The sequence below is a fragment of the Dinoponera quadriceps genome, unplaced genomic scaffold, assembly GCF_001313825.1.
Source record: "Dinoponera quadriceps isolate SergipeBrazil2010 unplaced genomic scaffold, ASM131382v1 scaffold1692, whole genome shotgun sequence".
Classification (NCBI taxonomy): Eukaryota; Metazoa; Arthropoda; class Insecta; order Hymenoptera; family Formicidae; genus Dinoponera; species Dinoponera quadriceps.
Genome location: NW_014555923.1, coordinates 174,759 through 197,849, shown reverse-complemented (window position 1 = coordinate 197,849; position 23,091 = coordinate 174,759). Strand labels below are relative to the sequence as shown.

The 23,091-nt window shown below is 43.1% G+C and overlaps 1 protein-coding gene across 8 annotated transcripts in view; it reads right to left on the bottom strand.

Moving 5' to 3' along the window:
• The window catches only part of LOC106745877 (nephrin-like), a 29,256-nt gene extending 8,125 nt beyond the window's left edge, over positions 1-21,131 (bottom strand). Inside the window, exons 1-12 of one of the 8 annotated variants that reach the window (XM_014621858.1) lie at positions 20,164-21,131; positions 19,613-20,062; positions 17,264-17,945; positions 13,537-13,902; positions 9,763-9,895; positions 8,049-8,257; positions 7,405-7,515; positions 5,623-5,826; positions 4,173-4,318; positions 3,043-3,193; positions 1,498-1,628; positions 230-389 (exon numbers count right to left, since the gene is read on the bottom strand). In XM_014621858.1, the coding sequence (XP_014477344.1) occupies positions 230-389; positions 1,498-1,628; positions 3,043-3,193; positions 4,173-4,318; positions 5,623-5,826; positions 7,405-7,515; positions 8,049-8,257; positions 9,763-9,895; positions 13,537-13,708 (1,417 nt within the window). In that variant the 5' untranslated portion in view covers positions 13,709-13,902; positions 17,264-17,945; positions 19,613-20,062; positions 20,164-21,131. The other 7 variants (XM_014621859.1, XM_014621857.1, XM_014621860.1 and 4 more) reach the window with 7 other exon arrangements.
• Positions 21,132-23,091: the final 1,960 nt, after the last annotated feature.

Below are 23,091 nucleotides of genomic sequence, written 5' to 3'. Positions count from 1 at the left end.
GGGGGGGGGGGTTGAAAGAGTAAGTGAGAATGTGAGAGAGAGAGAGAGAGAGAGGGAAAGCCATGCCTTTGACCGCTGAATTTCGCGACTTGTTTAGCCGCGAGCGAAACGCGAAGGTCAAAATCGCGCGTCGCCATCGATGTCGACGTCGTCGGCTATCGCGAGATGCCTGAACTCGTGTCGATTTTCGCTTCCTTATCACGCGACAGAGCTCTTCGTGTCTACTTACACTGCACTCTCAGGGTCACGATAGGACTCGTCGTTTCCCCGCGATCGTTGCTGGCCAGGCACGTGTAATTGCCCGCGTTGTCGCGACCTATACTCTGCAGCACCAGACTCTGGGTGCTCATGATGATGCCGGCCGAATAGTTCTGCGTGAGCACCGCGCCCTATCATTGGTGGACATCATTAACGGTTTAATTACGTGGCGGCTGTGAGCGGGCCGCTTTCAAAGTGACAGCGACCTACATCCGATCTTATCATCACGGCAATCGAAAACAGCGAATCGACCTCGAGCGAAACTTTATCGCGGCGGGCAGGGGAGAGATCGGGTCAGGTTGACCACGTCATGCGGTATATTCATATTTCGCTTATTATAAAAAAAAATATATATATATATATATACGTTTCGTGGAATCATTTTGGCATAAGAAAGACACGGAGAAAGTTTATCTCTATTATGTTTCCATCCAGTCAAGAATGGTGACAGATGGCGATTTTTTGGGGATTTAATGCTACACTGAGGGGAAAAAAATATCTAAAAATAAAAAATATTTAATTTCAAAGATAATTTATTCGATGGATAACAGTAACACGTTCATTTACACGAATATATATATTTTTACGTTGAGAAACAATTTTTTCCAAATTAGAAAATATATATTATTTTAAATCTGTAACTTTGAAAGCAATTATTTGTTCTATTTAAATAAAGGAATTTAGGTTTAAATAAATATGTTATTAATACCCGTTGAAAAAAAATATTTTTTTATTTTTCAGACATTTTTTTCTCTCAATATGATGTTATTTATTGTAATAGACAATTTGAAATTCCACATTGAAACAATGATAGTGTCTCATTAGCTCCTATATAAATTCGCCATTGCGCAAAAATTAATTAGTCCCAACAGCGAAATTCTGAAGAGTTTCGCGAACCTGCTACCGGAATTCTCCCGCTCCTCTCCCCCCGCCCCACCGTTTCCTAGTGGGAATTCCTCGCGCGCGCGGAAAGACTTCTCTATAAAAATTCGGAATATATCGACGATATTCCGTCCGTGCTGAAGTGTCCTTCGCTTTTTTCGCCCGAAAATCTCATGCATAGATAGAGGCGATCTTTCGAGCGGGAAGGATAAACCGACAGTTCTCGAGTTCCGAGGACGCGTGTTTCCGGAACACGAAATTCCGAAGCGGGACGACGAAGAGGAACTTTTCCGCGACGAGTTCGACTTTGCTCGAGAGCGAAGGATCTCTCTCGTGATCGATGACGGGGAGACTTACGTTGTGTCGCCAGGTGATTTTGTGATGTTCCGGATTGGCCCGCACTTTGCACTCGAAGTACACGTCGTCGCCCTCCTTTATGTTTTCCGCGTTCAGGGTGCTGCCCAGATGCAGCTGCACTTTAGGCGGAACTGGGGGAAAATTTTTTCGATGCTTTAATATTGCATGCGTTACGCTACCATAATACGATACGGCGAGTTCCGAAAAAGCCGGCCATGAAATATTAAAAGCAACAGAGAATAGTATACGTATGTGTGTGTGTGTGTGTGTGTGTGTGTATGGAGAAGCTCTGGTGTAAATAAGATATGCGTCTATTCGTGCGACTAATTTACGGTATATCCGATCTTGCTCGACGGCAACAATGACCCGATGAGCTTGTCCACCTCGGCTCTCTCGTATGTATGTGTGTGTTCACTTCTTAGAAATATTCATGCAATCTATTCCAGTTTCAAACGATCAATTTAACACACGGACAGGCATTGCGGGATCAATTGCAGTTCTATTGAGAGAAAAACACAGTTATTTTTGGGGTTTAAAAGGGGAAGATATCCCCTTTTTATTTTAACCACAAAAATTCAATATGCACATGTAAGATTATTAACACTGACACTATAATGACACTCGTTGGAAAAATAGTTCTCTTGACTATTTTTGGTAGTTAAAATGAAAAAAGGATATCGTTATCCCTCGAAAATAATTGTATTTTTTTCTCAGTGTGCATACACTGAGAAAATGATTTTTTCAAATTTAATAATTTTATTGCATCCAAACAAATTTCATGATCTGCATGCTCCGAAGAAACTAATGTTTCGATTAATAAACACGATTGTTAGACTTTTCAACGAATATGTATCTTTATCTGAAATAAAAGATTTGTTTGAAACGAAAGAAAATTTTCTTATAAAGAAATTACTCGTTTCATTTTACATATTTATTGTAACCAAATAATATTTCTTTCTTTCTTTAAATATTATATTATTATTATTTCAAATAATAGCGTTCTTTCTGTTAAATAATAGAGTTTTCTTGGATGAGACGATACAATTTTTACTCAAGCAAATAATATTTCGTTGTTTCTATGAAACAAATTTTAATCAAATGAATAGAAATACTCAATCTAAAGAAACCTTTTCCTCTTTGTAATAGCGCACCATTGACAAGCATTCTTTCATATTTATATTGTGTCTACCTGCCGTACTTTTAGAACACCTCGTATATTTAGATTTCACCGTCGTTCAACGAACGACAATATCGTCCAATAAAGTCCGATAAAACGGGCCGTTTTAAATAAAAGCGCTTCAACGATAAATGACGGTATTAAATCGCGTAAACTAATGATATTATTATAATTAAATTATTAAGTATGAAAAGATTATATATAAAAGATTATATCGCGTCTGTGGGGGATATTATCAGCGGATTGTAAATGATAAATGAAATTTAATTCGTAGTGGACTTATCAATCGAATGAAAATTCACTTCTCCCACGATAATCTCTCTCTCTCGCTTCGTAAAAAGGGAAAACAGAGTCACAGGCGCACTTACAGACGACGTTCAGCTTCAACTGGTCTTCCAAGAACGCGTTCTTCAGAGCGGAATTTATGCCCCGGCACTTCAGCATTTTGCCGTGATCGTCCGGGACGGGTGAGAATATCAGCGTGCTCAGAACCACCGAGGCGTTACCGCTCTCCATTACCTGAGTGCATTCGAAAATCGGGAATTACGACAATTCGACGAACCGATCAGAAAGTCACACACGATCGTAGCGATCGTCATGTGTGCAGGATGATTCATTTTGAGTGATATATCAAGTTTTTTCTAGAAGCTAAGCTCTTCTCTGAAAAAAATAATGTTTTAAATAAAAGTCGCGTGATTCCGGGAGGAGCATAAAATATGAAATATTTCGGGAAGGCGATATTATGGCTCTCTATTTACATTTTTGTACAATAATTTTGTTAATAATCAATATTTTTAATTGAAAATTTAACGACGTTCGTCAAAATGTTGCTCAATCGATTCTAGACTTACAATTATGAAATATTTATTATTTAGGATGTTATTTCTAAATATATGGCGGCATATTGTGTAATGGGTCAAAGAGAAATAGGGATGGTAATATGGTGCTTCATTAAGATAAATTTAAAAATTTGGTTCACTTAGAAAAAAGAAATATACACTTTTGTTACTAGTCTTAATAATTAATTTTTTTTAATAAATTTATATATTTATTCAAGATCAATTTTTTTAGAAAGAACAATAGTGAATATAACCGTAAGATTTTAATGTCAAAACTGATTTACTTGTCAGAAAGCAGATACAAATTGTCAAAAAAGGACAGTTTCTACCAAATAAAGAGACATTTAAATTTAACTCAAATTTTTATTTTTCGGTCTTTTTACCTTAGAAAACTTAAAAAAGAACCTTGTGAAAAAATGTTATTCGCAAAAATTACAAACATATTCATTTTTCGGCTTCAAAACAAGCAATATTTTGCACACTAAACTCCACATCTTTATATTAAAAAAAATAAAATATCTCTATATAAAAAAGAAATAAAATATTGCAAGATGCAGAATCATGACATTTCTTCGGAAAATACTCGGTTTTGAAGAAAAGTCAAGTGTATAATTTAAGACGAATCATCCTATATTACATTTCAAAGCGTCGTTATCAACCTTGCCGCTACGAAACGTAGTGTTTCCTTCAAGCCAGATGATGCGAGCGCGAGGATGCGATCCTGTCGCCTCGCAAGTGATGGAGTAATCCTTCTCCGTCTCCAGGATCGTTAGTTTGGACAGTATTTTCACGATAAGTGGTTTCACTAGAACCAATCCGAAGGTCATTTGCGATTAACTCTTGTTACATACTATTGGAGTATCGAGTTATAAATAATTCTCAACAAAGCTGGCACGTCGAAGATTGGTTTTACGTCGTCAAATATAATCCTCACAAATCGTCGTGCGATTTAATCACCGATTCGTCGTTTAATCATAATTTTCAGGCTGTCATACTTGAGTATTTTAAGGGAGACAGTGAACAATTAGGAGATGATGATTGAAATTAATCAAGTATATGAAAATCAATTCTCCAAACTAGTGAAATGCTATGGGAATAACGAAAAGAATTGTATTATACAGAATCATATCATTTTGCTTAAACAAGACATGATACGAAACAATTTAATTATCTGATGGAGTGTGCTATTCAAGAAATATCGGGTTGTGTCGTGAATAATTTCTAAGGGAAATAGCAAATGTGTATCTTTTCCGAATACGTATGGAAAAAGTTCAAATATGTATTTTTTTCAAATAGGTGTAGAAAAAGTTCCGTTGAAATGTTTATTCGAATAACGTCGAAGACATAAACACGACAGAAATTATTTTCTCCGTTTGAAATTTAGTTAAATTAAATTTATCTTCGCGGTTACCCTAATTTTAATGACCGCTCGCGTGTTGAAATCGGAGCTGAACTATATTTAGCACACCGACCGATAATTCATCAAGTCGATAATGCATGAAAATGCATAAAAATGCACCGAGAAAAAAATCCGTGCTTGCAGTGTTTAACTGTAAATTAATAACATATTGAATTGCCGCGCAACGAATTTTGATTAATTCTGCCAAGTCTGCGTGAATATTCTACAAGCAACGTTACAGGCAAATGAACGACACTTTTGACAAATACGCTTAAAGTTGTTTTAAAATATACCGCGCACTCGCCGAATTGAACTTCTCTAATCTAGATTTCGATTGCAAAGTGCATTACACGCGTACACCGACTGATCTTCCAATGAGAATTTCTCAATGGCCTCGCCTGATTTTCCGTCAACTCGTAGCTCGAAAAAAGTCGTTCTCCTTGTCGAGTCTCCTTGCCGGTTTTTTCTCGGGAGATTTATTTATCCCTCTAAATGCGAGCGAGGTCGACACGCGTTTATCCAAATTTCTACATTTCTCCTCGAAGAAAAAATCTAAAGGGAAATCCTCTCCTCTGACCTTTTCTTTTCTCTTTTGCGCGCGCGTCGCATCACCGAACGGAGAGTCAGGACGAAGGTCGTTCCCTCGTCCGCGAAAATTCGCTTCGGACCCCGGTGGTTCTCTCGGCGGGGAGGGGGAAGGGTATACTCACGATAAACGTCGAGGATCACCGTCTTCTCCAACGGCGGTATTAGATGCGTGTTGGCCGCCCGGCATTTGTACGTGGTGTCGCGGTGCTCCCTTCGCAGCTGCGGCACGGTCAATTTGCTGACGACGATGTTCTGGCCGAACTCCTCGAGCCTGCCGTCCACCTCCTCGCCGTTCACCAGCCAGCTCACCACCGGCGTAGGTTTGCCTTCTCGTCGAGGGACGTACGCGCGCGAAAGCACGGAAAGCACGGAAATTATACGCGGCTAATTAACTCCACCGCTCGATCGTTCGCGTGACAGCAGACAAATCACCGAGACCATAATTACGCTTAATACCGGGTGTCTCCGATCGAGCGCGCCCGCGTAATTCCTGGCCACTTGGAGAAGCTCGTATTTAATTCCGAACGATACCGCGCGCTATTCTTCCCTCTTTCTCCCGTTTTTTCTTCCTCCTCCTCCCTCTTCCTCCTCTTCCTTTGCTTTCTCCCTGTCTCTCTCTCAATCTCACACTCTCTTTTTATTTGTTCATTCACGCGATCTCCAGAGCGTTTACACGTGTAACGCGAAGCCGACGGGTAATTTGTCACCCGCCGAGATTCGTATCTGGCTAAACATGTTAATGAGAAACCTGATTCCTCTCCGAGAGAGAGAGAGAGAGAGAGAGAGAGAGAAAGAGAGAGGGATAAGAATGGGAGGAGGGGAAAGGATTAACGGATAAAATATTATAAATGGAAATGCGTGACGCGAGGATTACGTGGGTGAATTCATTGCTGCTCTTAAAGTGTGCCGCCGTAAATTTATTTCACCTCGAAACACCGTATTTCATCTCCGACGTCTGTTATTAACAAACGGATCGAGCAGAGAAGGAAAAGAATTATACGAGGAGATATCAGGGGGCGAGAGGCGGGGGAAGGGTGGAATCACTGCCTTCGACGACGATGGTGTAAACTCACGCGCGCATGTGACGCTTCGTTCGAGAATGAGGTTTCATCTTGGGAAATGCACGTAGATGAGAGAGAAAGATATTTCTTATATATTCTCTCCTTTTTGGCCTGAGTAATTAGCAAGTTTCGCAGGTAATCCGGGGGAAGAGTGATGAAGAAACAAAGGTAACTTTAATCCTAAACTCGACAATTTTCCAAGTACATGCTCTCTAAGCTCGGAGCGTTGTTCCGAATTAATTAACTGCACGGTAATGATAACGCCGTTTTCTCACCGTGTAACCCGGCAAGCCGAACGCATCGCGATTCGATAGACACACTCGTCTTCTTCGGCGTTACGTCAGCTGGCTCGGATCATTCGTTCCGACAGTTCATCGTATCGCATGTTTAAGTGTCTAAAATACTAACGTGCATCTCCGGGATGTAGATATTTTTTTACGAAACCCCATCTCTTCTTTCCCCTTCTCACCCTATCAACTTTCCTCCTATGTGACATTTTTGAAAAAAAAAAAACAAAACCGTCTATATATGTCACGTTAAAAAGCCTTGGATTTTTTTCTTTTTATAACTACTACACGTTTTTCCAAAATGTAGGGTCAAAAACATAGACTCAAGGTAAAGGAAGAGATTATTTTAAGATCAGGAAATATAAAACACACACATGCAACGGGGAGACCGGGAATTTCGCGACGGCGAATTTCGAAGGACGAATAAACGAAGGCGCAGGTCTGGCAACAACCGGATGTCCGAGAAGTTTAAGCCGCAAAATTGGTAAAAATTTGCAAACCTCTAGCTCCGGTCTACGATCGGATCGGGATATCCCCCGAAGGGGGAGGTACTTACCTCCTCTCACTTCGCAGGACAGCCCGAACTCCTCGCCGACTTCGAACGGCCCGGCGGTGTTCTCCAGCTGCACTCCGGAGTGATCATAAATGAGCAGCTGGTGTGGTGGTACTGCGAACAATCCCGCGAACGGAGTTCCCTTTCCATAATTGACGGACGATTAATCAAACGCAACAGCGAGCGAGCGTCCGTCCGTCCGTCCGTCCGTCCGTTCATTCGTTTGTTCGTGCCGTCTTTTTAAGGACTCGAGAAAATTAATTTTAAACCCTCTCTCTCTTGCGAAAATGAAATTTCGATTAATTCGCCCCCAAGTTCCCGGGGAAAAGTGGGTTACACCCCGACCCACCCCCGGCGACGGACCCCCTTCAATTAGCGAAACCGCCGGCGACGGAGTGAGATCGTTCCGACGAGAAGTTTAACTTCTCGCGTCGAGACGGAAGAAAGATCTCTCTCTCTCTCTCTTTCCTCGGCTAACGGTAATCCCGAATTGTTCTCTCTTTTCTTCCGGTAGTTATACCGTCGCGCTAAATGATCTCCGAAGAGTTTCACGTTACGGAGCGCGCTTAATCATATCGGGGCAATATACTCGTACAACCGACCGGCCGACACCGATCGGTTGGTCGTTACGATAATGAAGCTCGTACCTATCACCGTGAGATTCACTTGGAAGTTCTTCGTCGGGGAGTTCTTAAAGTCCACCCGGCATCTGTAAATACCCTCGTCGTCCAGCTGGACCGCCTCCAACGAGAGGGCGGCCGGCTTCGTCACGGTGACGAAGTACGCCCTGGGCCCCACCGCGGTACTGTCCGACCAGTTCAGGGCCTTGTTGAAAGCCCGTCCCCGCACGTCGAAGCTGAATTTGCACACACATTGTATATAATCCTTTCTATATAGACGTCATAATTCAACGTGTAATATTATAATCTGTATCACACACATACACACACACACACACACATTTACTACATTACCACCTCCGCTCCTCTTCAATCTATTAATATAATAATATAGTGTCGCCACATTTTTATAAATAACGTTTTCGAGGCATCTATTATGGAAATATTTGGAATCGACTCAGATCGTAATCTTTTAATTATTCCCTAGATTTTCTCTTGTATTGTATAAGTAATAATTAAGCGACTTCGGAATCAATTCCGAAAGAGTCTATAATACGTGTCCTGTAATAAATATTTCATAATTTGGAGTCTAGAATCGATTGCACAATATTTTGACGATATGTAATCGTGAAATTTTTAATTGGAAATACTGATTATTAACAAAATTATTGTACAGAATGTATATAGAAAGCCATAATACCACCTCATTTATATCATTATTATAAATATGTAATATATAAAATATCATATGTAATACAATACAATATATAGGTATTATAATTGTAAATTTCTCTCATAGGGTTTTTATAATAATTTCACGTTAATTCATAATAATCTTCATGTCGTCACTATTTGATGAATATTTTAAAGGAGACGGTATTTCGCTGATAATTGTTTAATCCGCGAAGCGAGGGGACCCAGAGAGAATTTTTGTTTAATAACACTCTATATATCGTACTGGGATATATTCATATTGAAATCGAAATTTATACATTACAGCAATTCATTAATGATTTATTCGGATATATTTTTAACCTTACGGCGTAAAACTTGGTCATACGTACAAAATTAATTCCCCATGTTATATCTTCAAATGTTTTCAACAATGTGAATATCTGTAGCTGAACGAGCGAGTCTGTACGATATATATATTCTCGGGGTTTACGGATATTAATAATCTGTAATTTCAGAAAATTCCCCCTCAAGTACGGAAATCGATTTTGTCGCGGCGAAATGCTAAGAGAATAATAAAAAAATCAGTGAACGTTACATAATTAAAAACGATGCTGCATAAATAAGATAATATAAAATTACTCAAAGGTAAATTGCAGATACATTCATAAATTCTCAAATGATATCGTTTCGAATTATAAATAACCCCCAACGAGGAAAGGAAATATTTATCGCGCAGAATCGAGAACACAGAGTCTCGTTGAAAACACGGATCATCACTAATAACAACGAATAAACATTACATAAAATATCAAATGTAATTAGGATACATGATAAAATATGTATATCCCGCGAAAATAAATTTAACGAAGGAGATAAACGAGATCACTTACGACTCGTTCCACTTAATTCTCAAAGTTATAAAAAGATTTTCTAATTAAATCAATCGATATGCCCACACTGTCACACTGTGGGATCTTCGTGGTTTCTCACATGTTTTTTCAGGAGGAGCTTTCAGCTTACGCTGCTCCAACAGCGGTATTAGCATTAGCAGTGTGAATTCGCTCACCTGTAAATGGGATTTTTCTCGTAATCGCGGAACCAAAGCACCATGTAGACGCGATCTTCTCGCGTGGACGGCTCGATGTCGCAAGGCAAAGTGGCAGTACGACCAAGTACGGCGCTGACTTTAGACGTGGACACTGGGAGGATCAAAAGATCGTGATTAACACGAGCGAACGATAGCCATGATACGGTCGCACTGGAGAGACCGTCGCTGGGAAGATTAACATACCTCATTGTTTCAAACGTAAAATGAAATCGTATCTCGTTTCGAGAATTTCGCGAGAATAGAAATGAGAAATCGACCGGTTGCTTCAACCCGGGAATAGTCAGCTGGGGTCATTTCATACCCCAGTGGGCAGAAAATGAAATTCACGTAGCAGTGAATTTTTTTTGATTGATCGGGAACCAATATGTACCTTTCATTTGGATGTTTAGAGACTTAACCTGTGCAACAAGAATAGACTGTGACCCGTTTTACTCATTATATAAGCTTGTAAAAACACATTACGGTACAAAACGAAGCCAAGTGATCGTTTACGTAAAACCAAAAAAACCATCACTATTCCCGAGTTAAGCGAATTCGACTTGCATTTATCCATCGTATCGTTAGTAACGCGTGTGATCTTTGAGTGGATTTCGCGAGGTAGGCAGAAAAATCATTCCATTCGAGACGTGATCGGTCTTCTCTTTTTCTAGCAAGATTTATCTTTGACGATCTAACTATCCTGTCTCTGTCAACGGATTATCGGTGCTCGCGACGAGCAGTGGCTAATGTGGCACGCGCGTTGTAATGCGATTTTTTTGTTTTTTTCTTTTTTTAATTTAGCTTCTTCTCAAAGGGTCGAAGCGATAATTCGTGCGGAGTTTTCGAAACTTTTCCAATTTTAACGGTTTCTTTACTGAGAGTTCTCGGGAGCAACAATGTGACCTCCATATAGTTTCCTTACGGCTAAATCACGGCTAATCATGTCAACTACGGATACTTTGAATACTTTCGTTCACAACGTTTCTTTTGTTTTCTCAGGAGAATAAGAAATGAAGTAGAGCACGAGGTGATTGGATTCTCAAACTGATAAATTTAATAACTGCGCAAATGTACCGAATAACGTCGTATATATTATCCGTATATATTATTCAACAACCACCATTGATCTCTGTGCGATTGGCAAAAATTCACCGAGTCCCAACGTTAGTTTCTACATTATGTGAGAATGTAAAAAGCGTTTTATCGAGTTAGCAGGGCAGCGGTACATTGTGAGCGAAATTGCTCGAGCTATTCTGGTGAGTGACATTCAATGTTTAAAATAATCGAGATTAAATCTGTTCCTGAAATTATTCGGCATATTCTTGAGTCTCGTTATACAATAACATAACCAGTGGAAATTCTCAAGCGCGACGGCCGAGAGACGCGCCCGTTTCTCGAAATAAATTCACGTTCGAAATCTTCAAAGGTGTCGCTCCAATTTCGTACGTTCTGTGTTTTAACACGAGGATGAAAAAGAGAGAGGAAGAGAGTGAGAGAGAGTCTTGTCTCGCGATGTAAAAGGAAAGCTGTTTTTTGCTTCTTACGAATATAAACGGGACGGGAAAGCTGCTTGAAAAATATCACTGATGAAGTTCATTTTCGCGCATAATGGAGAATTTCCGACCGGCGGTATGGAATATAATTACGTCGCGTAACGTTTCTTTGAATAAGTTTCATGCTCTGAGCGATTTCCGGTATCGCAACAAGTTTCCGCGTCTGATTTTCCCCGGGAGTTTCCCCCGATACGCCGCAATTTTCATCAATCGAATGCGACGCCCGCTCCATGTATATATATATATATATATACACACGAGAACTCTTCCGGCAGAGGATATCGTTTTTACATTTGTTTGTGACGCTTCGACGCGAAATGTAACATGCGCGGGCTACAAGGCATTTTCGTGACGCGAATTAGTGAGTTTTTTTTTCGCAAAAAATTCCACCTGTCCTTCGAAGAGTTAGAGCGAAGGTTGAACGGAGCTCGAAACGCGGGGATTAAAAATCTCCCTTCTCCCTCTCTCTCTCTTTCTCTCTCTCTGTGTTTTTTTTCAAACTTCATATCAGCGCAACCGTTCTGTGTGATTATTCGTTCGCTTTAAACGTCTGTCATTTTTTATACTCAAGTATCTTAGAGGAGTATAAATGGAGACTTTCGGAGAGCGAGATGGAGAAAAATGTAGAAATATGCCCGTATGCAGTGCGCTCTATACGCGGATAACTGCGAAACGGGAGTTCAAGGGAGACAGATACCGGGATATAACTATGAACAAAAGTTGGAAATATATAACCGGAAATTTTTAAGTAACCGTAAGTGGCGCGATTATAAATTCAAAAGTTGTAAAAGCCCCCCCCATATATATATATACACTTTCGGCTGGGACTCGGTGTGTCTGTGTTTGCGTGCGTGTGCTACTGGACTTATTTGCTATTTTATAACGTTTTAAAGGCGTCCAACCCTGCTGTTCCGCGTCCCGGGACCATTTTGACCCACTTTCATTTTAAAAATGCGATAACTTCGTAGGTATCGATCCTAACAGTTTCCAATTTCATGGCTCTGTCAGTTTGCCGCTTTTCAATATATATTTATGAAATACATATGCATCCCGCGCGCACACAAGAGACGCGTAGATAGAAATGGGGCTCCGTTTTTAGCGCGCCGAACGGCACTAAGTGTGCACGACGAGTGTAGCATGAATTAACGCTAGATCCACGATAACTCCGCTTAAGTAAATTTCTCTTTCTCCGTTAACATTGTGTGCACAACTATGATCTAAAAAGAAAGGCTCGAGTGCGCGTCTCTCTCCCTCTCTCCTCCCCCTTGTCCCCCGCGAAAAACCGACCATAAACTTTCAAACTGTTTATTATTTAACGTTCTTGTTATTCTCTCCCTTCCTCCGACAACAATTGAAATAAAATTCGCGCGGAAGCGCACATTCTCGCATATATTTATTTTCCGGCGTGTTTTTACCGTGTTGAAAATATCAACACATCCGAATATACCCGAAGTATCCTCGAGACGTCTCTCGACGACTTTTCGTTGAAATATCGAGACACGCCTTTCCGATAACTAACAGCCAGGGATACGGAAAGAATTTTCCTCGGAAGAGCTCGGCTTCACGTAAAGAGAGAGTGTAAAGTGAAGAAAGTAATATTTGTCGGCTAATTTCGAGTATTCTCACTTTCTCTCTCTCACTATCCATGGGATCTCAATTGAAGACGATTTAAGGCGATCTCGTCGTCGCAAGGGCGACGCGAGACGCCGGGGAAACTACGTCGAAGTCATTCTCACGCGTGCGCTGAAGAAAGAGAGGGAGAGAGAGAGGAAAGCCGAATTTGCCGGGATCGAGCCGAATTCGTATAAATTCGCAGTGGAAACCGGAAGAAGGAGTTTGAATCGGAAGAGCACGGTTTCGGGACACCCTGTACGTTCAGCCGAATCAGGAAACGGACGAGCGATTAATCCCGATTGTTCGGACGCGCGCGTGTAGCTTACACTGCAAATCTGCAAGCGTGTAATTTTACACATTTTGTTGCAGTCACTTTTCACACATCTGTAATTTACACGCGTCACTAGTGTAATTTTGTGCACACAAATGCGTAAAAGTTACACGGCAAAAATCTAAATATGTATAATTTCCACACACTTACATAAAATCGTAGTATGACGCGTAAAAATGTGTAGAAATTGACAATAATGTGAAATGACACACTTGGATCAGCAGTGTGACCCTCGTTTGTCGAATATTCGCGTACCTATGTCATCGTCCTTATCCCAGTTGTCGCTGGCGTTCACGTAGACAACCACGGCGAATATATAGCCGCCGATCACGAGTCTCACCGCTATCTCGGCCAGTGTCCCGAGTGCCATTCCGAAGGGCGACACCTTCGCCGGGCACTTCGGTACGCTCAAATCCGTACCCCGCATAATACCACCCCGTCGGTGCGGCACCCCCTTATTGTCATTCCACGGTGAGAGGAGCCCGTCGTCTTTCGGCTCGCTCCGAGCGCCGAGTCAGCTGCGTGCAGGCCCGCCCGCCGCGATCCTCCGCAGGTCGCAGGAGAAGCAGGAACGCAGGATGTACCGAGCCGAGCGCGAATCCTTCGCATAGGCGGCCCCACCTGTCCGACGAACACGCGCTGTTTTCACTCGCGCCTACGGCCGTCACAGCCGCGTGCGTTCCTTTTCGTGCTACCGTTGTTGTTGACACGTTAGCGCGAAGGGACGGAGAGAAATAATTTGCTCGCACAATCAATTTTACAGCGTGAAATTCGTCAAATCCGCGGCAAAATTCGTTAGTTACTTCATGGATTTGTCAAATGTACTAATTGCCATTCGTTGGATTATTTTGTTGAATCTACACAGAAAGAATAGTCTTAAGTAAAGAATAGATATTCTCATATGTAAACGAGAATATTATAGTAAAAAATCTTCTTAGAAGATTTATAATCTTGAGTTTAATTCAAGTAATATAAATAAGACAAATTCAAGACTAAATCAAAGCTAAAAATATTCCAAGAAGAGTATAATATTCTTGCTTCTACGTATGAGAATATCTATTCGTAATTAAAGACCAATTTCTTTCTATATAAATTATTTTGCTGTAAGAATAAATTAGTAAATATAGGAAAACATTATTTTGTTTTAATAGCAAATTAACGTGTCCTAAGAACAAATATATTCAGCAGAATATTTTCTACCCTGGCAGCAAAACTGTTTCTGCCCTGATTACGAATAATTCATTAATTTGGTTATGTCAAATAAACTTGATTGCTGTCGTAACGAATATGCAGTAGCAACAATGTAGTTTCGCTATAACAACGAAATTATTTTTCTCCGTGCTCAGACACAGTGAAAGGAATAAAGGAGGGACAAGGGATTAAATTTAGAGAATTAGGAATAAAATATTAGAAATCATATATAGTTAGTTAGCCCGTTAAACTATTTCCTTAGGAATAGTTTTGAATTTTAACGGTATATTGATGGAAATATTAATTTACATGTTTGTAAAGTTCGAAAACGATTGACCACTAGGTAGCTGAGATATTTAATTAAAAATGATCGTATTATACGTATTATTTGAGGATAATATATTTTTAATCTTCTCTATTTTTAATTTCCTCTAAACCAAATTTTGAATTCTAATTCTAGAAACTATTGTAATATTAAAGACTATAATATAAAAACGTATAGAAAAATTTCAGAATTTTTGTTTGACCATTTTGTTTTAAAAACATAGCCATAGGAAATTTATAGTAATACCCGCGATATACATGTATATACATATATATACAAATGTAAATACTTACATACCACTTTCTATTATATATACACCTCTACTAACTCAACTGACATAAAAATAAAGTATTAATAAGAAAAATAAAAAATAAACAATATTTCCGTGTTTGTGATATTGTATATATTTGTCTTAATTTCGCTCAGAATTAACATTATTACTTAGGTAGTTAAATAAAGTAGTAGGAAAGTATCTTTTTCAGTAAGTAATAAACTTATGAAGGAACTTCTTAATGTCGCCACTGAAAATCCGGCACCACGGACAAACTACCTTAAAAAGTAATAAAAGGAATAGAGAATGAAAGATGTAAGAATGTTTTAAAATGAAATACATAATCTTAAAAATATTAATTGAAACAAAAATGAAAAAGTGTCAAAGTCGAGCGGTCTTACGAACCGGAGCGTGGCGAATTAAAGACAAAAATAAATGTGGCCGGCTAGATTTAATTCTTCGTTCCTTATTCCTTTCATTGTGTCTGAGCCTTTTAACCTTGTCTTCGTTTCGTGCGTATCTCGACACGCAAGAAAAGATTTCTCGTCACATTCAAAGGACTTATCGGCTTAGCAAATCTGTAGACGCAATATAGACGGACATTCGGTTTTCTGTGTTATTATTTCTCACTTTCGAAATTTCTTCGAGTGAAATTCCACTCGGAAGACTAGAATGACAGCCGAGTCACTCGAATTCGACCGACTGCGCTCGTATTGAACGAATGCTCCCTCTGAATCGTCGAGTGGATATTTTCATTCGAAATTGAAGAGTGAGTCCGATATACTCCCATCGTCTCGTGGAAGAAATTTACTCCGATCGATTAACACTGGAAATACGGGGGTAATTTTTGATCTACTTTCAGATACTTTTTTTATTTTTTTTCGGATTCTAACTTCTGAAGAATCTTTTTTATCATGAAGTAATTAAACAATGATAAAGTTAAACAAAAATAAAGTTTAAAAAGGTCCAAGGATCATTATAAAAAAAAAAGAGGTAGGTTAGAAGTGACCTACCCGCGGTTATAAGAGAGAGGAAAAAATTACCGCGGAATTCCAGTGTTAAAATATTCACTCGTATGGATTAAGAATTCAGTCTAAGTTGGATTGAAGCATTTACTCTCGTAATTTTGAAGGTCGGCATTTTCACTATCGTTCCGAGTAAATTTTTATTCACTCTTCCGCTCTGAGCAATTTAGAGAAGAAAGAAGTAATTAAATGCCAAAGCTGCATAAATTAGTCAATTAATATTTAATGAAGTTGGATGTTACAGTAGTAACATCGTACGGTAATAGATTTGTTGGTTGCAGGAAAACCGATTCTTTATCAAAACCAATGAAAAATATAGTTTATATGTCTTTAATAAAACGTATTTATCAAGATAACCCTTTCGCTGTTGCATCGAAAGAAATGTGGTACACTGATGAATTTCATTGCAACAATTAGCTCTAGCAATCTAGAGTCTAGCAATCTAGAAGTCCAAGCAATGACGCTCGCTATATGACGCTAATAGTTTTTTACGTGCCATTTTCTCTCACATACGCTGATATACAAGTACTGATATAGTCAGTTAAAGCGAAATTGAGTCCTCCGTGAAGCGAATAAGAATATTTCTTCATTGTTTGTTGAGTAAATGCGGCATGATTCCCCCGATAAAATTAATGAATTTGCTTGACAAACTTAAAACAGCTTGAAATACGAAACTATTTGTTGCGTCAATCAAGATAAAAGTTACCTAAAAATAGACTTTATGAATAGCTTGACAATAGCTGTCACGTGTAATTTTCTCACTTTTTCTTTCTTCACTTATTTACAACACATCATATTGTCCAGCAAACTACAGATTTGCTCAACCAATCGGTCTATTTTTCCTATCTCTGTCGTTACTGCGACATTACCGCGGATTGCAGCAGACAGATGAGCGATATATCGAAAAAAGATTAAAAAATATGCATACACACACACATACGCGCGCACACATCGTTGCAAAATGAAAACTTCCTGCTGGATGAGAGCATTTCTCTCGTTATATTTATCCTCCAAGCAGCGATGAAACACTTAGATATACATACTGCACTCTATGAAAAATGTCTCGACGGAGTGTCCTTTCGAAAAAGTATGATATAAACTGAAACAGCTAAGGGAAAAAGGAACATCAACACGAGTGAATAAAGATTCATGCGGGCGAACCCTCCTCACCGATCCAAGCGTCTTCGAGTTTTGCGTCGCGGTGATTGTTGTTGTCGCTGTATTTATCCTCCCTCCCGCGATCTTCTATCTTGCGATCTTCGCTCCCTCGTTGTTAAAGTATCGTCGTTTTCAAACGCGCGCCGGCATCGAGAATGGCCAGCGGATATTCGATCGCTTCCCTATCACGTGGTCACCGCTCGACAAAGTCTTCGATCACGTTCCCTCGATGGTCGCACTCTTCTCCGGCCTCGTCGGTCGCATTCAACTTCGCGCTCCTCGTCTTTCATTACCTTACGATCACATATCTACCGGTCCCATCGACCGCTTCTTCTTTGATATTTCAGTTTCTGCCTGCGCGGTCTCTTCGCCCGCCGATTCACCAATAATTTTCACGCGATTCTCACCCTCTCACTCCTTCCTCTCTTTCTCTCTCCCTCGCTGCGATTTGTTATATCCGTCGAATACGTCGATTCGATCGAGCCCCGGTCGCTCCGTCGCTCTTGCCTTTCTCTCAGAGGGAGTGAGAGAGGGGGGTAGCGGGGGAAAAAATCACGCGGGACTTCGCATTATTATTCACTGTCACGCGTCAGAAATGTGGACGTGCGCTGCGGCGGCGGCGGCGGCGGCTCAAATAAAGATGGACATTCGAAAACATCCGACGCGCGGCTACTGTCGATAATTCCCGTGGACTCTGCGAGATATGATCGATTATGACAAATTATTATTTTCGATGTCGTTAGCGCGCTTGACGCTTATTGTCGTCCCGCCGACAGTAATACACTCGTCGAGCGCGCGCGCGCGCGCTTCACCCTCCGAGCGGTGCGACGGTGATACGGAATTTCACGGAGATGGATTTTACGGCGTGAGATAAAGTGCATTTTAAGTAGTGCATCGAGAGAGAGAGAGAGAGAGAGAGGGGAGAGACCGGTCCTGTCTGATCAAGCGCCGACCATTTTCCACTGGCTGCACACGATTCTAATTTCGATCCACTCTACTTATCCCGTCTCCTCCCGAATTCATTCGCGTTATTGTCGCGTCCTCCTCCTCCCCCTCCTCCTTTTCGCGCTACCCCGTGTCGGAGAAGTTGTCGATACACGAAAGTGACCGAGACAGGTCCAAAGAATTATATACTTTATTCGTCAACTTGTAACGACGGTCCTCGCGCATCAGGACTCGCGTCCTGATTGATTCCACTCGCAACTCGACGCTTTTCCTCTTTCGTCCGGTACTCGTCGTGCGCCCCCGAAATGTACTCCCTTTCTCGACGATAACTTTTTGATAATATTTCCTCTTTCTCCCTTCACGATTCTTATTACACGATCGGTCTACCTGTTAACGATCGACGCTTCGTTTCGATGGAGAATCAGTAATATTTCGCCGATTACGACGATTCGACCCAACGACTGTGCCGAACGCTTCTAAAAAAACGCGTCGTTATAATAGCGTCTAATTGTTTGCGTTTACACTCCGACACGGAGCTGCATTCAGTCGATTTTACAAACAAAGCCGAACTTCTGGCACTTGTCAAACAACTTGTCGCCTCAAGCGACAGTGTTAATCCTCGCCCCCTTCCCCCCACCTTCTCTCTCTCTCTCTCTCTCTTTCTCGATTAACCAAAGGGAAGTCTTATTGTCATTCCGTGAGTTCAGACAGCTACTTCCACTTCCACCTCACCAGCGAGAGGGCGAAAGGGTGAGCAAGCAAGCAGGCAGGCAAGCAGGCAGGCAGGTAAGCAGGCAGGCAAGCAGGCAGGCAGGGAACGGGACACCCCGGCGGGGATGCTTCGCGGTCTGATCGTCTCGCGAGCGTTCGAGAGGAGTGATTTCACCGCGACGGTATTCTCCAACGATTTTCCACCCCTAAAGGCCTCCCACTCCCTCTCTCTCCTTCCCTCTCTCTCTTTCTCTCCTTCTCTTTCCGTCTCTCCCTCTCTCTCTCTCTCTCTCTTCCTCCTTCCTCCCTTACCCGGAGGGTAGACGGCCTCTTCCCATCGCGTTGCTTCTCTTCACCCCCGCGGCAACGTCCTCCGGCGAGGAGGATCTCCTCGAAGGGGAGACGAGAGGGGAGGGAAACATGCTCTCTCTGAATACGAGTACGAGGTTCCTCCTCCCCGGAGGCTCTCCTTAATGTTTCTTAATTACCCGCGTTCATCAATCATTCGGGCGGGCTCGCTTCTACATTCGATCTGCTTTCGAACACTTTCCCGTGAATCGCGAGAATCGCCGTTGCGCCGTTGCGCCTTGTGGCACGTCGAAGGGCCGAAGAAAGATAGATAGATAGATAGATAGAGAGAGAGAGAGAGAGAGAGAGAGGGAGAGAGAGAGAAGCCGCGGCAAACACACCGCTCACGGCACACACCTGAAATGGCGCAACGCGTTCCTCTCGTCCGACGAGAAAGCTCACCACCGCCTTTCTTCCTCCGCGGGGGATTATCGTCCTTCTGGGATTCTAAGAGCCCATGGAGAGGCCACCTCGTTAGACGATTCGACAATGGCGATGACAGATCGGTCGGCCGACAAACTGCGTGCGAGAGAGTGAGAGAGGGAGAGAGAAAGAAAGAAAGAGAGAGAGTGAGAGAGAGAGAGAGAGAGAGTTGTGCGCTTGCAATTCCCACGATACTTCCGTTGTTATCGCTCGTCTTCAATTTCCGTCGCGATCAATCATTTCTTATATTATTTCGGACGTGTTTCCGGCGATGAAAGGGAGGAGGAAAAAAGAAAAAGAGCGAGCGAGGGAGAGAGAGGGAGAGAGGCTAGTAACTGGAGCGGGAAACGTATACGAGGTGATGTCGGCGGTGTGGCGGAAACACTGTTGAAAACGAGGCACTCGAAACTCACTCTAAACTCTCGCTCGTTCGTTATCAAATCGGCCGACTCTATTTTCCCGCTGTTACCGCCGGTTGTCCTCACCGTTTCTTTCTCTACTTAACAGCGCAGGCCGATCTCCCCGTAGTGGAAACAGACAGTTGCGCGCCGCCGTTCATCCTCGCTCCTCTCTGCTCTCCCCGCGAGACTCGGCGCTTTCTCTTTCTCTCCCTCCGGTCGATGAAATCCCCCGTGAAATTTCGCGAGCCGCTTGGCTCGCGGCTCTTCAACGGTATCAATCGGTTCACCTTTCACTCGGCCAGCAATTGATAGCTCGACGACGATTCGTCGCGGTGGACACGCACAGTCACGCACACAGTACGCACACACATACACAAGCCGATCGTTCGCACGCTTCCGCCTTTCGTCGGAGGTCTCTCAAGTGATCCTCTCCTCGCCAAATTTCGAGCTCGCGAACGCCAATTGATCAAAGCTAACGATCACACACGCGCACCTGGCGAGCGAGCTCTACCACCGGGCACCGGTCGCTCGACGAATCCCGACATCCCCATCGACGTCGTCCTGCCTTCCGGCGTTTTTCCAGCGGAATCTCGCACTCACGGGAACGGCAAGAAACACCCTCGTCGCTCGGTCTCGAGAACGATCGCGGGCCGGCATCGACGGGGCGATTGAACCCACTGTCTCTCCTTCCGTGTCTCTCCCTCTTCTCTTCTGCCCCGCGATTCTCTCTCTCGCGGCCGAGCCGGTCTCGCTTTTTCGCGAGAACGGAAGAGAGAGAGAGAGAGAGAGAGAGAGAGAGAGGAGTCTCCCGCCTCTCCCTCGCGTGGCCCTCGTCCGGCCGGTTTTCCACTTCCTCCGAATTTCACGACGAGGACGACGATTTCTCGCGACGCGTGCTGTCGCGTGCGCTCTGCACGCCGCTCTGTAACACCCGCGAGGGAGAAAGAGAGAGAGAGAGAGAGAGAGAGAGTACGACGACGCGACGGGGCGCCGATCGATTTTCGCGAGTCAGTCCGATCCGGCCGCCTCGCGTTTCGACGCGTTTCGATGCCCGCGCGATGTACAACCCTCCACGACGACGGCGTCGGCGGCGTCGGCGGCGGCGGCGGCGGTGGTGGTAGTGGAGGCAATGGGGAGGTGGTGGCGACGGCGGCGGCGGCAGAGGCGGTGGCGGAAGAGGTGGAGGACGCGCCGAGCGCGCTGCCACGGCAGGGCTGTTCGTGCACAGGGTGTATATATGTGGAGGTTTATAGGGTGTCCCAGAATTGGCGTGACGTCGCCGTCTCTCTCTCTCTCTCTCTCTCTCTTTGCTTCGCCGCGAAATTTCGCTGTGAAAAGGCATCGTGCGGGGCTGAGATTTTGGGAAAGGGGAGGGGGATGATTTCGCGGTTCTGAGCGCGACGAATCGCGATCTTTTCTTCCGTCCGCGCGCACGCGCTCCAGGAAGAACATTCGACGATCTCGGCGGCGGTGAATTAACGACGACGATGCGTTGTCTAATTAGTATCGGCATACGAGATCCGATCCGGCGGAGATCCGGCAGAATCGTTTTGCGAATCGCCGGGGAAGACAGATCACGAGTCGAGAGACTGAAATCCGCTCTCGTGGCACATATTGAGACGCGAGAGATGTTATTTTATTGGGCGTGATATTATGCGAAATATCTCGGTAAACCTGACATACTGAGGCGACTCGCTGATTCCGATCTTCGATAGCGATCGGCGGAATCCGCGAGAATCGGCCTTGCCTTTAATCTCAGGGACTTCCATCCGGAATGACACTCGTACAACTCTCTGATCGGCGCAAGCGTTTCTCGCTCGCGCAGTGGCATTGTAATTGTTTTTTTTCCACTATCTGCGGCCCTTTCGCACCGTAGTGTGTAATTAATTGTAAATATCATCGTAACGCGCAATATCTGCACGCGTGTGTCGCCAACGTGCAAGTTAATTCATAAATTTTGCGAATTTTATTGCACAAGTTTCTCTCTACCCCTCCTCCTCGTCCGCTCTTTCTCTTTCTCCCTTTTCTACCTTCCTACTCTCTGTCTCGCTCTCTTTTTTCCCTCCCTCGTCCCCCCCCCTTCTTTCCTTCTCTATCTCTCTCTCTTTCTCCCTCTCTCTTCGCACGAGTAACCGCCCTGGATTTTAATTTACACTTTCCTGGTGGCTGTTCCGCATCTAGAGGCGAGTGCGACTGCGCGAGCGATGTATTCACGTCGCCAGGATCGGAGGAAAGTATTCATGAGCAAACAAATTGAAGGCATCGTGGACCTACATCCGGTATACGGGGTGTTTCCTGAAGTTTACGTCAAAACTTGAGGAACATGGCGAATCCACGCGCGCGATCAAGTTTTCCCTCACGAAAACTCAAGGTAAGGCGAAGTTATAGGGGTCGTGCTTAACCTTGGGAGATCCAAACGCGAGTTATATATATATACGTGTTAAAATAGGAACAGATAATAATATATTATTATTCCATCAATCTCGCGCGCGAGATTTCTTCTTTTTTACTTCTCAATTCTGCGGAACTCCAGTTGCGAGAGTTTTGACGTAACGCGGAGATTCTCCGAACTGCGCGGTCACAATTAGACTTTTGGCAAGAAATTCACCGCGGAGAACGCGTTTCGAGATCAATTACGCGTTCTAAATGGTATCGCCTGTATTTACGATGTTAAAAAGTCCGGGAATTCCCCGCGAAATTCGCCATAGAGCGCGCGATCTCGGCTCGCCGATCTTCGATTGCCTCCTCTCGGAGAATCGGATCCTCATTGACGAACGTTTCCTCCCCGGGTAGCCGTTGGAGAAAAACGCAATCGTTTATCGCTTCTTCTCCGTAACTACGCTACGTATTCCTCCGCTATTAATAAGACACATACATACAGTCCTCCCCCTCCGCAACGTGTGATTCGCATAAAATAACCCGCTCGTCTATCTCACGTGTAGTTCTACGAAACGTCAGAATCAGGAGAGGAGGAACAGAAAAGGCTGGGGGGATGAAATGGACGCGGGGGGG